The sequence below is a fragment of the Lepidochelys kempii genome, chromosome 14 (assembly GCF_965140265.1).
Source record: "Lepidochelys kempii isolate rLepKem1 chromosome 14, rLepKem1.hap2, whole genome shotgun sequence".
Lineage (NCBI taxonomy): Eukaryota > Metazoa > Chordata > Testudines > Cheloniidae > Lepidochelys > Lepidochelys kempii.
The window spans coordinates 17,082,245-17,096,156 of record NC_133269.1 but is presented as its reverse complement, the minus strand read 5'-3'; the positions used below and the strand labels follow the sequence as shown (position 1 = coordinate 17,096,156).

General features: G+C 41.2%; 1 protein-coding gene across 6 annotated transcripts in view; it reads right to left on the bottom strand.

Annotated features, from left to right (window-relative positions):
• The window catches only part of MFSD11 (major facilitator superfamily domain containing 11), a 39,498-nt gene that overhangs the window by 19,922 nt on the left and 5,664 nt on the right, over window positions 1-13,912 (bottom strand). For 3 of the 6 annotated variants that reach the window (XM_073310489.1, XM_073310490.1, XM_073310486.1), the window contains exons 2-9: window positions 10,469-10,639; window positions 8,369-8,424; window positions 7,376-7,483; window positions 6,824-6,903; window positions 6,617-6,713; window positions 6,104-6,162; window positions 1,640-1,784; window positions 201-241 (exon numbers count right to left, since the gene is read on the bottom strand). In XM_073310489.1, the coding sequence (XP_073166590.1) occupies window positions 201-241; window positions 1,640-1,784; window positions 6,104-6,162; window positions 6,617-6,713; window positions 6,824-6,903; window positions 7,376-7,483; window positions 8,369-8,424; window positions 10,469-10,639 (757 nt within the window). Of the gene's footprint in view, window positions 1-200; window positions 242-1,639; window positions 1,785-6,103; window positions 6,163-6,616; window positions 6,714-6,823; window positions 6,904-7,375; window positions 7,484-8,368; window positions 8,425-10,468; window positions 10,640-11,001; window positions 11,132-13,912 lie in introns of those variants that run through there. The other 3 variants (XM_073310488.1, XM_073310491.1, XM_073310487.1) reach the window with 3 other exon arrangements.

Sequence of the window (13,912 nt, the reverse complement as noted above, 5' to 3'; positions counted from 1 at the left end):
TAGCTGAGTGATAAACAAAGAAGATTAAGTGTCTCAGGATTAAGGAAGGGGAGACTGCAGGTCTATTGCCCTGCATTATTAAAGCCAAATTTCTGTTTAAAATTATTTATATATGGTTGTGTACAAATAGGATCATTTGACAGTTCATAGATCTGTTGTAATATTTTTGAGAAATGGTTCTAAAGTGCAATAATACTTACTAAATGCATCCACTGCCCTCGTCGCTTTGCTTTGGATAGACCTGTGTAAATATTTTCTTAAGATCAGAAAGATGAACCAGAGATAACCATGCTTTTACCATTATGATGGAAAATAGACAAATTCATATTTTTGTTTTCTGTACATTTTCCTGCCCATAATTAGCAATTTCAACACACTATGTTTAATAAAACATTTTTGTGAAATAATCCTCTAGTTGAAAAAGGTATCTACCTTTAGTGGGGGTGTATGTCATTCACAGAGTATCCTCTTTTATAGCACTATGTCTCTGGGCTTTGTCTGTATCAGACTTGTTCTCTCCACTACATGTGCTCTCGTCTTTCTAATCATCCTACAGCTGGCTAATAAAATAACTGTATCTGCAAATACTGTTTCAGAGAGACTTTAGTGCTTATAGCTATGCATTTCTAATGTGCACATCAGCATGATACCTAGGTCATTTATGTGTGATCTGCAGCTAAATAATAACTGATAGCTGAACAGATCTCTACATGTTATTAAATCTTTCCAAACAACCCTTGCCTACCACTGTGGCATGATATTTTTTTAAAACTGTTGGCCAGATAATCAGCCTCCATTGCTACTGATACGACAGGCCTTGTTGAGCGGATGCTTTTGAAAATCCAGACCCATACACAAAGCACCTGCCAAAAAGACAAAGTAGTAAGAATTCTAAGCCCTATCTCCACCAGCAAACCAAAATTACAAACCACTTAGCTTCAAATAACTAATAAAGGACAATGGAAGAATTGTTTAAGGTAAGGGGTGTGGATAAAAGGGTTTAGAAACCTACAAAGCTCTTAGAACTACAAAGGCACTTGACTACCAGATACAAATTCTGATAAGAGTGAATCAAGCTTCCTATAATTCTCGGAGAGGCTCTGAAGGTTCTTTCTGTGCTGCTCAATAAGGAAGTCAGCCCTCTCTTGCAGAATTATTGCAGAGACACAAATTGAGAATGTGCTTTTAGAAGGGAAGTAAACAGTCTCATCCCAATCTGACCCCCGGTCTTTTTTTACCTTCATAAACCCCACTCTGTTCTGCTTCTATCCCCAAATCACTTCCATGGTTAGAGACCAATAGTTACTGTTTGGAGATAAGGGCAAGGAAAAATATGAAAGAACATACATACGCTTAATAGTGAGAGGAGGGAGATAAATGAAGTCTCCCCAAAGACCCTTACTCACCAATGAAAAAACACTATTTGTTATGCCCTATCCCATGCTCAAGTGTACCGCCTATGAGGAGAACAAGTAAGGATTGCATCAACTAGGTAATAGCTCCAGGGACTCTCCTATACTTTATTCAAATTCTAGATGCTTTTGGTTCAGAGGGAGAAGCAAATAAGGAGTTTTCCATTATGCACTAGGTACACACGTGCTTGGCTGGGTGGTAATGTGTTATTGCCATAAGCACTTACGAGTTGTCTACAGTGCTTTCATCAGTGGAGGAGACTTCCTCCTCCAGTGTGTTTGACTCCTCTGATTTCCTAATCAGAAAGAACAGAAATGTGCCCACGAGACTGAAGACAGTTAGAGCAATGAAGACAGTCCTGCGATCACTCTCTGTGGAAAATCAAAAAGGTGTCACACACAGGTCTGCATAAAACAATTCAAGTCTAGTAAACTATCTCCACAAATAATGGTGCAGATAGCTAAGAAGTTCCCATGCTAAAGCAAGGTACAATTTATAAAGAGGTGTATATAATACATATTAATTTCAGTGGTGTTGTCTGACTTACTACCCGTGTGGCAAAGTGTCCCGCATGTTTGGCAAGTTCCTTTGTCATTGCTGATATGCCAATGGAATACTGGCTGATCAAAGAATATCACCACCACTTTTGGCTGTGGCTAAGTGGGGGTAAATAAAAGGGAAGAGAAAGTGCAGAGGCTGTTCAATAACAGTATCCATTATTGCTTGCAGGGCAGAGGCTACATCATCTTCCCTACACTGATTAGAAAAAACTGCCTTCCTCTCCAGCCCCAGGAACTAATGTTACATCATGTGATACTATAAACTGGTAGAGCTATACATTTCAAAAGCTATAGGCTCATGAAACCTCACAATTTGACAGAAGATAACAGTGAGCATCTGGAGGAAAGGTACCTGATGTTCCATGCACCAGTCCCTCTACACTAACCAACTTGCTTGGCACAGTAAACTCTTTTGTGCAGAGGCTTCCCCTATTCATCAGGCAGAAAAATTGCTGAGAAGCAGCTAATCATGAGTTGTCCTGAGACAAACTAACCTTTGGGCTCCCACTTCTCAACCCTAAAGATACTGCCTACACACTCATACTTATTTCTCCAATGGCTTAAAGGTGAACAGAATTTTTTTAAAATACATTTTTAAAAAAAACCTGTGTAAGATTCCAAATCAATAACAATCTGTCTGTGTGTGTGTAGTTTTAAAAATAGTATTTTATGTGCATGTGTAAACAGCTCTTGTGGGAACCTGAAATAAAGTGTGGCAAGGAGGGACTGATGTTCAAATGTAGGAACATTCACCTTCTAATGAAATGGAAGGAGACTCCTAAATTATTTCAACATGCTTCAAGGGACTTTAATTCACTTAAAGTTAAAGGAAAACTTCAGTGTGAGTTCTGCTAAATGCTGTAATCCGAGGTGATTAGCAGGAGCAATATAAATTAGGACTCATAGAATTTCAGATTCCACAGATTTATGTTTTTGGCAGAATTTAAGCTTTCATTTTAATTCTTGGATGTTTGAATTTTTTATTTTTATATGTAGGCTGTGCTACTCAGTCTGCAAAGAGCCTGAATCAATAGTACAGTAACAGAGCTGAGAACTGCTCTTTTCAGCACAAGAGGATGCTAACTGCGAAGTTTGAAATGATCATTTAAAAGTCAACATTTCAAATTGTCTTTAGCAGAAACATCCTCCTAAAATGTTTATCAAATGAGGTTGAAAATTCCATTTATTTGGAAGGATGTCCTACAGGGAAAAGGTTTCATGTTTTAAAGATGTGAATAGTTGAACGGTCTATCAGATATCTGAGTTCTTTTTTAGTACATAATATAGGAAACCCTCCTCCTCACATACACCTTACAGCAGGATCATCAACTCCATTTCATATTACAATTCGTTTTTTTTTCTGGGTTTTCTGAATGATTATATTAAAACACAAGCTTTGTCACAGTTTCCATATAAATCAGTTGGCTTCTTAGGGCATGGCTACATTTGCAGTTGAAGAGCGCTGGGAGTTAAACCAGCCTTCGGAGACCGCAGCAGGGAAAACGCTGTCGAGTGTTTACACTCTCAGCTGGAAGCGCACTGGCGTGGCCACATTAGCAGCTTTTGCAATGCCACAAAGAGCAGTGCATTGTGATAGTTATCCCAGCGTGCAAGTGGCTGCAACATGCTTTTCAAATGCAGGGAGTGGATGGAGTGTGACAGAGAGTGTTTTGTGTGTATGTGGAGGGAGAGAGAGTGGATTTTTGGGGGGTTGAGAGCGTGTCAGCATGCTGTCTTGTAAATTCAGACAGCAGCAGACCTCCCTCCCCCCCCACCCCGCCCCGCCTCTCTCTAACTCACTCAAAACAAGCAGCATTCCTCAGTAATGGTTCCTTTGTCCCGGAGCAGATAAGCAGCCAGCTGTCAGAAACCAAGCTTTGAAAGGGCATATCCGCATTCCTACAGCGAGTTCAAAACAATGACAAGAGTGGCCACTTGAATTAAGGGGATTATGGGACGTTTCCAGAGGTCAACAGAGCGCAGTAATGCAACACCTCGTTCACACTGGTGCCGCAGCGCTCCACCGGGGGCGCAGCAAACGTTATTCCACTCGCCAAGGTGGAGTACCAGCAGCGCTGTAGCCGCGGAGTCAGAGTGCTCTACATGCCTTGCCAGTGTGGACGGGTAGTGACCTAGTGCGCCTGGGGCTCCTTTATTGCGCTGTAACTCACAAGTGTAGCCAAGCCCTGAGTTGACAACCACTACCGATATATATCAGTCCCTGCCTCCACCTTTTCAGAGCAACTCAGGTCCCAGATGTTCTGTATGGAGCCCTACAGCTTTGTCCACCTGTCACTTTCTCCACTGAATATGAGTGCACTTTGCTCCAAGTTCTACTCTGATAGATTTGGAAGGCTCCAGCCACAATATTAATTATAATTCAAACAGGAAATTAACCTTGATTATCTGTATCAAGACAGGGACACTGAGGGTTTGTCTGCACCAGGATATTATTTTGGAAAAGGGAGGATGTGAATTTAAAGTGTAATAGCTATTCCAGAACAGCTCCCCATGTAGACATTCTTATTTCAGAATAAGAGTCTTCACATGGGAAGCTATTATGGAATTCTGCAATAAACTATTGTGATGAAGTGCGACTGTTCTTAATGTTTCCTCTGAATAGTGTGCGGGTGCCTCAGTTTCCCCTATGCAGTTCTTAAGTATCTAGGTGGTGGGATAAGGGTGTATGATCGTTGCAGAGCCCTAGAGGGCAGGTGTGTGCAGGGGTCTGGACATAGAGAATGGCCAACACCCTGTTTCCTGGCAACAGATGGCCGGGCCCTTCCCCCCTGCAAGGTGAGAGCTAAAGGGTTGGAGAACAAAGGAATCCGGTGGCCTCCTGGCCCAGGAAAGGGACAAAGCCCAGAGGAGGAGGGGCTGGAGAGAGTCAGTTGGGGCTGGTTGGGGACATGGAGTGAAGTGCAGACATGGTTGTCTGGCTCACTGTCCCCCAAAATGGAGCCAGCTGAGGGGATCCTGTTCTCTGCACCTACAAGCTCTGTGTTAGACCATGTTCCTGTCTTCTAATAAACCTCTGTTTTACTGGCTCGCTGAGAGTTATGTCTTATTGCGGAGTTGGGGTGCAGGACCCTCTGGCTTCCCCAGGACCCCGCCTGGGCGGACTCGCTGTGGGAAGCGCAAGGAGGGGCAGAGAGGATGCTGAATGCTCCAAGGTCAGACCCAGGAAGATGGAAGCTGTGTGAGCTGTGTGCCCTGCAGACAGTCTGCTCACAGAAAGGAGACTTCCCCAGAGTCCTGACTGGCTTCGTAGGGAGCAGTTCCAGAGCATTGCCCGGGGACTCTGTGACAACTATTCTGATCAATTTCCCTCTGTACACAAGTCCTGAAAGAAGGCAAAGGGAACAGCAGCCAGGAACACTGGAGATATTCACAGCTCTTGTATTACATGGCTTTACATACTAAGGTTATGTCTATACTACGCAGCTTTTTGCGACACGGCTATGGCGCAACAGTCGTGCTGCTAAAAGGTGCACAGTGTAGCCGCTGTTTGTCGGCAGGAGAGCGCTCTCCCACCAACAAATAACTTCCAGCCCCAATGAGCGGCATTAGTGTTGTTGGCAGGAGAGCACTCCTGACTACAAAGCGCTGTTCACACCAGCCTGTGTCGTCGACAAAACTTTTTTCTTTCGGGGGGGGAGGGTGTTTTAACACCTCTGAACAACAAACGTTTTGTCTTTCAATTGCTAGTGTAGACAAAGCCTAAAACTAAAATACTCCCCAGAAAACAAACACAAATTTTACCTGCTGTTCCCTATGTTTCTAGCTGTCACAACTATGGCTATGTCTACACTAGCACTTTTGTCAGTCGGGATGTGCAAAAAACACCCCGACAAAAGTTTCACAGACAAAAACACCAGTGTGCATCTCCCGCCAACACAGCTATCGCCACTTGGGTTGGGGGTGGCTTAATTATGCCGGTGGGGGAGCTCTCTCCCGCCAGCATAGAGGGACTACACAGGAGACCTTACAGCGGCACAGTGCAGCTGTGCCGCTGTAAGGTCCGTAATGTAGACATAGGCTATGGCTGCTTCCTACTTCATTGTTTTATCCATTTTTTCATACATTATGATACATCAAAGTATTCTACACACAAAGCAAGTAATACAAACCTGATATATGAATTTTCCCACGCCAAGCAAAGTATATATAAAGATTTCCAAAAAACAAGCTGCAAACAAAAGAGGGATAACACAGGAATATAGTATTTATTATGGTAACAAATTATATATAAAAGAATATGGTGTAAATGTTAAAGAGAGAGAGGGTGCCTGTCCTCACACTGTCCAAGTCAAACTGCTAGCCCCATAGAAATGTAAAACAAAATTGAGGATTCACCTTCATAAGGCCAGCTCTACATTTCAAAGGGATCCAAGATATCAGAAATGACATTAACTTTAGTCCATCAGGAGGAAAGACCTGCAGTATATAACTCCTATTTACCATTAAGCATTGCTCAGTATCAGCAACAATTGTCACCTCCAGCTTTTCCTTTCGTTTCATAGTCTGCGGAGCATCACTCTGAAGTATTGGAGACAAAAGTCTCCCTTGCTCTCTCATTGAACAACAACAGCAAGTACAGGGTGCATGTAACCACAGGGAAAGACTTAATAAAGGAAAGTTACCTGGACTGTAAAAGTGCCCAGAAAATTCCACTGTTTCTCCCAATAGTGTTTTCATCTGAATTTATTGTCAGGCAATTTCCCTGTGCAGTCCAAAGTACTGAAATTCAAGCAAAAAAGTTGCTGAGAAAGGAGGAAAAATAGTTTCGAGAGAGAGAGACAAATGTAGTGAAGAAGTACAAGCAGATACACACTAAGTGCAATACTTACCAGCAGCTGCTATCCCAATGAAAACAGAAGCAGTGTAGAAGGACCATGTGAAAGGCTGGATAAAAACCGCAATGTATATGCTAAAATATAACAATGTATTATATTCAAATTGAATGTGCGCAATGTTATGTGATTATGCTTTTTAACAATCAGATTTGTATCTTAGCTTCCTCCAAATCAAGTACTTATTCCTAAACTCATTTTGAAAAGACTCCAAGTCAATAAGATTTGAAACAAAACAGTTTTTATTATCCTAAACATTTAATGCTATTTTTCTAATACAGTCATTAGACTGAGGCCTGATCTTGGGTCTTTACTACAAGGTCAGCCAGGCCTGCCAAAGCTGTGGAAATAACACGGTCACTGTCTCTGGGGGAGGGAGTGCTCTGAAGTGACATTCCAAGTGACTCAAGAGCAACACTAGTATCACTGCAAGAAGCCAAACCCTGCCTTCCTCAACCAGTACAATTTCATGCATGACATGGTACCTTTTGAAGTAAAGGGAGGAAATACATAAGAAACAGAAACTACAGATTTAAATGAATTACTTACCTGTAAAATAGACCACTAACAAACATGGATAACTGAGGTCCCACTACAGCAACCACTGAAGGTGAAATAAGATTTGATGCAGAGAACACCCCATAAATAATGGCCATGCTACACAAATAAATAATAAAGACAAATAAGCATTTCAAATGAAATTCAAGAGTATTGGATAGTGTAGCCAATTTTATTTATTTAAGGACATTTTTCAAATGATTCAAAACTATTACATCAAACATATCGCTAGCCTATGTAACTGCGTGATCTTATTATTTTAGCCTCTCTTTCCCTTCTATTGTTATTTACCCTTGTTTGTTGCACCTTATCTTAAATTAGATTGTAAACTCTTCAGGGCAGCAACCAAGTCTTCCTAAATGATTGCAGAGTCCCAGCACAACAGGCCCCTGATCATGATTAGGGACTTTGGTTGCTATGGCAAAATAATAAACATTAAAAAACTGCAAAAAGAAAAGGAGTACTTGTGGCACCTTAGAGACTAACAAATTTATTTGAGCATAAGCTTTCGTGAGCTGCAGCTCACTTACTGGTTTCCACAGCTCTGATACCCTGATTTTCCTCCTATCTTTCAGAGTGTTCCCTTCCATGTGACTGTTGAAATCTCTCCTGCAAGCTGATCTGCACAGGCAGACCCTGTACAAAGGTCCACACATGCAGATAAGTTTGTAGGATCAACGCCTTAGTTAGCTGCTTTACTTTTCAATAATTTCAGCACAGACTGCATGACCCAAGATAAAAAGCAAAGTACGGCATTGTTTTTCCCTACACAGAAAAAGTGCAAAACATTAATGTGGTTCATTTAAATAGAAAGATATACATGCAAAATTAAGCTGTGTTTAAGTATGATAACATAATTTTGTTTTTAACGTGTGAGTTCAGCAGAACAATACAATCACGTAAGAGCGTGTCCCTATAAGATTTCATTAAGACTAGCTATGCCTCTTAAAGTAACAAAAGGACAAAAATATCACTGTAACTTACCTGGTATAGCCACTGCCATGAAAATTTGTGTTGTTTAAATTCGTGATAACGGTTTGCTGTGTAGAGAAAATTATAAATAATAATACAAAAAGTACATTTTATAGTTTTTTTTTAATCTGAAAACTACAGACAGATTAGCATAAGAGAGCAAAGTTAGAACTGATTGTTAATAACACCCAAGGAACTAAAAGTAGTTTAGAAATGGCCGTTAAACCTTGTATAACCTATGTGAGGAAGTAACTATTACACCCATTGTACAGTTAGGGAAACTGAACTGCAACTTGTTCAGATTTAGTGGCAGAGTCAAGGACTGGACATCAAAATTTTGACTTCCATCCCCCTTTTCTAATTACTCTACACTCCCTTCTCTTTTCAAATGAGCAGTACGCAAGCCTTTGAAAACCACATTTATTAATTACAGCCTAAGGCCCTGAACCTCAGAGGTTTTTAGGCTCCCAACTTCTGTTGATTTCAAGAGAAGTTAGGGCACCTAAATACCTTAGAGGGATCTGAGACTAAGCTCCTTTGTGGATCTAGGCCTTCCTTCCTACACTCTCCCTCTGTCAACTGGTTTTCTGGTATGCTGGTTTGGTCCCGGGGCAACTGCAATTTGAACAATGGAACCTAAGTCCTGATTCATTCACTGCCAGGCAATGGATATTTCTTGCAGACACTTTTATTTATGAGAGACAAGATGGGTGAGGTAGTATCTTTTATTGGACAAGCTCTCTCTCATCAACAGAAGTTGGTCCAATAAAAGATATTACCTCACTTACCTTGTCTCTCTCTCTAAGGCTTTGTCTACACTGGACTTTCGTTGGTAAAATTTTTATTGTTCAGGGGTGTGAAAAAAACAATACCACCCCGAACGACAAAACGTTTACCGACTAAAAAGGGCCGGTGTGAACAGTGCTTTATCGGCAGAAGAGCTCTCCTGTCGACAAAGCTACCGCTGCTCATTGGGGGGTGGAAGTTTTTTGTCAGTGGGAGAGCTCTCTCCTGCCAACAAAGAGCGGCTATGCTGTGCATCTTTTAATGTAATATCCTGGGACTAATATGGCTACAACAAAACTGTATACAGCTTTTATTTATAAAAGTTCACCCCACAAAGATGCTTGGGGTGAAGCTGTCCATTTGAAACAATAACTATTATTTTGTGATTCTATAGTGCCTTTAGATCTCAAAGTATTTAACAGACATTAACAAATTAGGCCTCCCAACACCTCTTTAATGTAAAACAGTATGAGCCCCATTTTTACAGAAATGGAAACTGAGACATGGACATGGTCTGTAGCAATCACAAATTGAACCTCTATTTGCAAACTCTCTGTTCTGTGCTTTAACCACAAGATCAGTCTCCTCCACCATAAATTAATCATACAACATGGTAAAGCAACCTTTATACACCTACAAACAGGGAATTCCTCCTGAAAATAAGAAAAGAGAGTCTCTAAATATGGCAAACATAGGTTTATAATAATAAAAGTAATAAAAGGGCAGTCTGCTTCTAAAGATAAATTGAATTATTTTTATGTCCAATTTGCCTGCAGTAAAGGAGAGAGAGACTGGCAGTAAATTATAAAGTGACTTGGCAGTTCTGTCAGTTGTGACAGTATGACCACTCGCCAGATACTGTATTCATACCCCTTCAATCTCCTGTTTGTCATTACACAGAGAAAATGTGAGATTAAGGAAGATTAATTAACCAGGAGAAATTAGGTGACAAAGTTACAAAAAATAGCATCGTGGTCATGTGTTTTACAGCGAAATTATAAAAAAGCTCAGAAACATGACAAGATCCAGTTTAATTCAATTGCTAGACAGATAATTGCCAGAGCAGATATTATTAAGATGAATGTGTTTAATTAACTTAATTTTTTTCTAAGCAACCATGTATTGTCCCATACCATTATTTCATTGCTATACTCTCTTAAAGAAACAGATTACTTAAGTACCTGTGCAAATACTAAATCAAGAGAAACACAAAAAGATAAAATGTAATGCTATCATGCATCTTAGATCCCTAAACAAAATAACCCTTAAAACTGGGGTGTCAGAAAGAAAGGTGAGGATGTGGAGTGTTTTGATATTTGCACTTACCGCAACATTTCCACACGTTTGAAAGGCAGTAAAGATAAACATAAAAGCAATTCCTAAAATAATTATGTTAAAAAGCTTTTTCAATTTAGGAGACATTTTGTTTTTTCTTAGGAAGTTGTCCTCTTCAGTCTGAAGAAGTTCTATTTTCCTTTTAAAGCTCCCTTTTAAGTTCTGTAAAAAAAAAAAAAAAAACCACAAGGAAAAAACCCCTCACAAACAGGTTATTTAAAACTAATTGTTAAGTGTTAAAAAGTACTGTATTCACTGGCAAGTCAAGAGGTCTAGTCTCCACTGTAAAGAAAAGAAAATTAAAAAACCAATAATACTGAAAAAAAACCAAGTCAACGGTTTAGTAGGCGTTGTGAAGATTATTTAGATCCTTTCATATGAAGATATGCAGAGTGCAGTATATTATTTCTTCATGACATCCCTTCCCCCTAGAAGTAGTTTCCGACCTGCTGAGTTAGTAAATCAGCTCACTTCCTTGCCACCATTGCTCTGAATAAGATTTTAGTCAAAAGACATTAAATCACCTGACAAAGGAAAGAAAGGACACTCATACACACAAGCCATGTCCATTAATGCTGAACAGGAAATAAGGAATATTTCACAATCCAGGTCAGCTGACTAATCAGGCTAGAACACCCTCATGCACTCTGGGAAATGCAGTTTCAGCATTTCTCCGACTTAAAAAAAGAGTAAATCTAGAATATTACTTAAAATAACAATAGTATGTTTGTGGTTACTGTAAATAATATTCTGTAACCTTTAGACAATAATACTTTGGGCAAGAAACCAAATCTTTCAGAAAGTCTTTTAAGAAAACTGTCACCTACTGCCTTCAGTCACGCAAAGAGCATTCATAAATGAAGACTGAAAAGCTCAGGACGTCCTTTCAACAATACAGCAGAAAAGAAAGGAAAGGAAACATTTCATTGTCACTGACACACATGCACAGTCTCTCTCGCTGTTTCTGTGTGTCACTCATTCACTCTGAAAAGGAAATGAAATAGCTGCCTCTACCATCATTCAATATTTTTCCTTGAAATCCTTCCAACAAAAAACCTGTTTAATTGCTAATATATTTATGTATTGAGTTTTGTAAAAAAAAATTAAAGTAAGTAATCCTCAAGATCAGAAGATCCCTATTTTAAAAAGTGAGTAAAGCAGAAAAAGAAAGTCAGACATCTCATGTTAACTCTACCCCCACTTCCTGCTATTATTATTTAGCACTTGTATTACAAGAGTACCTAGAGGCGCCAATCAGGATTGTGCTAACTGCTGCACAAACACATACAAAGACATAGGGTAAAACTGGCCAAGTTGAAGTCAGTGACAAAACTCCCATGGACTTCACTGAAGTCCAATGGCTTCACCCAGCATTTCTTCCTATCCTGAAAGGCTTATCCACAACCTACCATTCCAACAACAGTCAAAACCACTGTATTACTTATTAAGTATTTTAAAGATTTCTCAGCAATTATTTTGCAAAATTGTACAGCATTTTATTTGAAACTAGAGCTTTCTTGTTACTTATGCTAGTCAATAACACTACTCTTATGAGTATTGACTTGGAATAAGAGCCAGGGCTCAAAGGGGATGCCTGCATGGATCACATTGCAGGAGCAAAGCCTTGGTTATGTACTTGGGAACAGTAGCTCTTTCCCCCCATTTCTACATTATGAACACTTACAACAGGAGATTTCTAAGGGTATGTCTACACTACGAAATTAGGTCGAACTTAAAGAAGTCGATTTTTAAGAAGCGATTTTATACAGTCGATTGTGTGTGTCCCCACTAAGAGCATTAAGTCGGCGGAGTGCATCCACAGTACTGTCGCTAGTGTCAACTTTCAAAGCGTTGCACTGTGGGTAGCTAACCCACAGTTCTCGCAGTCTCCGCTGCCCATTGGAATTCTGGGTGGAGCTCCCAATGCCTGATGGGGCAAAAACATTGTCGTGGATAGTTTTGGATGTTGTCAGTCGCCCCTCCCTCTATGAAAGCAACGACAGACAATCGTTTCGTGCTTCATTTTCGTGCAGACACCATACTCCTGTCAGCAGACGGTGCAGTAGGACTGCTAACTGTCGTCATCATCCACCGCTTCTGCTGCAACTCTGTTCTCCTGCTCTCCTGGTGCCATGAATCCACCTCACAGGTCCTCTCGTCATTCTGTATAAATATCTATTCTTGTGGCATCCGTCATCATCCACCGCTTCCGCTGCAACTCTGCTCTCCTGCTCCCCTGCAGACGACATACCATGGCAAGTATGGAGCCCACTCAGCTCACCGCTGCTGTTGTGAGCATTGTAAACACCTCGTGCATTGTCCTGCAGCATGTGCAGAACCTGCAAAAGCAGTTGAGGAGGCGACGACAGCGCGATCACGATAGTGATGAGGACATGAACACAGACCTCTCTCAAAGCATGGGCCCTGACAATTTGGACATCATGGTGGTAATGGGGCAGGTTCCTGCTATGGAACGCCGATTCTGGGCTCGGGAAACAAGCACAGACTGGTGGGACCTCACAGTGTTGCAGGTCTGCAACGATTCCCAGTGGCTGCAAAACTTTTGCATGCGTAAGGGCACTTTCATGGAACTTTGTGACTTGCTTTCCCCTGCCCTGAAGCGCAAGAATACCAAGATGAGAGCAGCCCTCACAGTTGAGAAGCAAGTGGAGATAGCCTTCTGGAAGCTTGCAACGCCAGACAGCTACCGGTCAGTCGGGAATCAATTTGGAAGGGGTAAATCTACTGTGCGGGCTGCTGTGATCCACGTAGCCAATGCAATCACTGAGCTGCTGCTATCAAGGGTAGTGACTCTGGGAAAAGTGCAGGTCATAGTGGATGGCTTTGCTGCAATGGGGTTCCCTAACTGTGGTGGAGCGATAGACGGAAGGCATATCCCTATCTTGGGACCAGACCACCTTGACAGCCAGTACATAAACCGCAAGGGGTACTTTTCAATGGTGCTGCAAGCACTGGTGGTTCACAAGGGACGTTTCATACACAGGCACCCTGGACAGTGGTAAAAAGCAGTTCAGCTATTGGCTGAGCAAGTGCAGAATGGTGGTAGAATGTGCATTTGGACACTTAAAAGCTCGCTGGCGCAGTTTACTGACTAGGTTAGACCTCAGCAAAAGGGGGTGGGGGGGATGTGAGAAAACCTGGATTTGTGCAGGAAATAGCCCAACTTGATTGTCATGCACATTGTGTAAAGAGTTGTCACTTTGGATGGGCTATCACCAGCAGGAGAGTGAATTTGTGTGGGGGGGTGGAGGGTGAGAAAACCTGGATTTGTGCTGGAAATGGCCCACCTGATGATCACTTTAGATAAGCTATTACCAGCAGGACAGTGGGGTGGGAGGAGGTATTGTTTCATATTCTCTGTGTATATATAAAGTCTGCTGCAGTTTCCACGATATGCATCTGATGAAGTGAGCT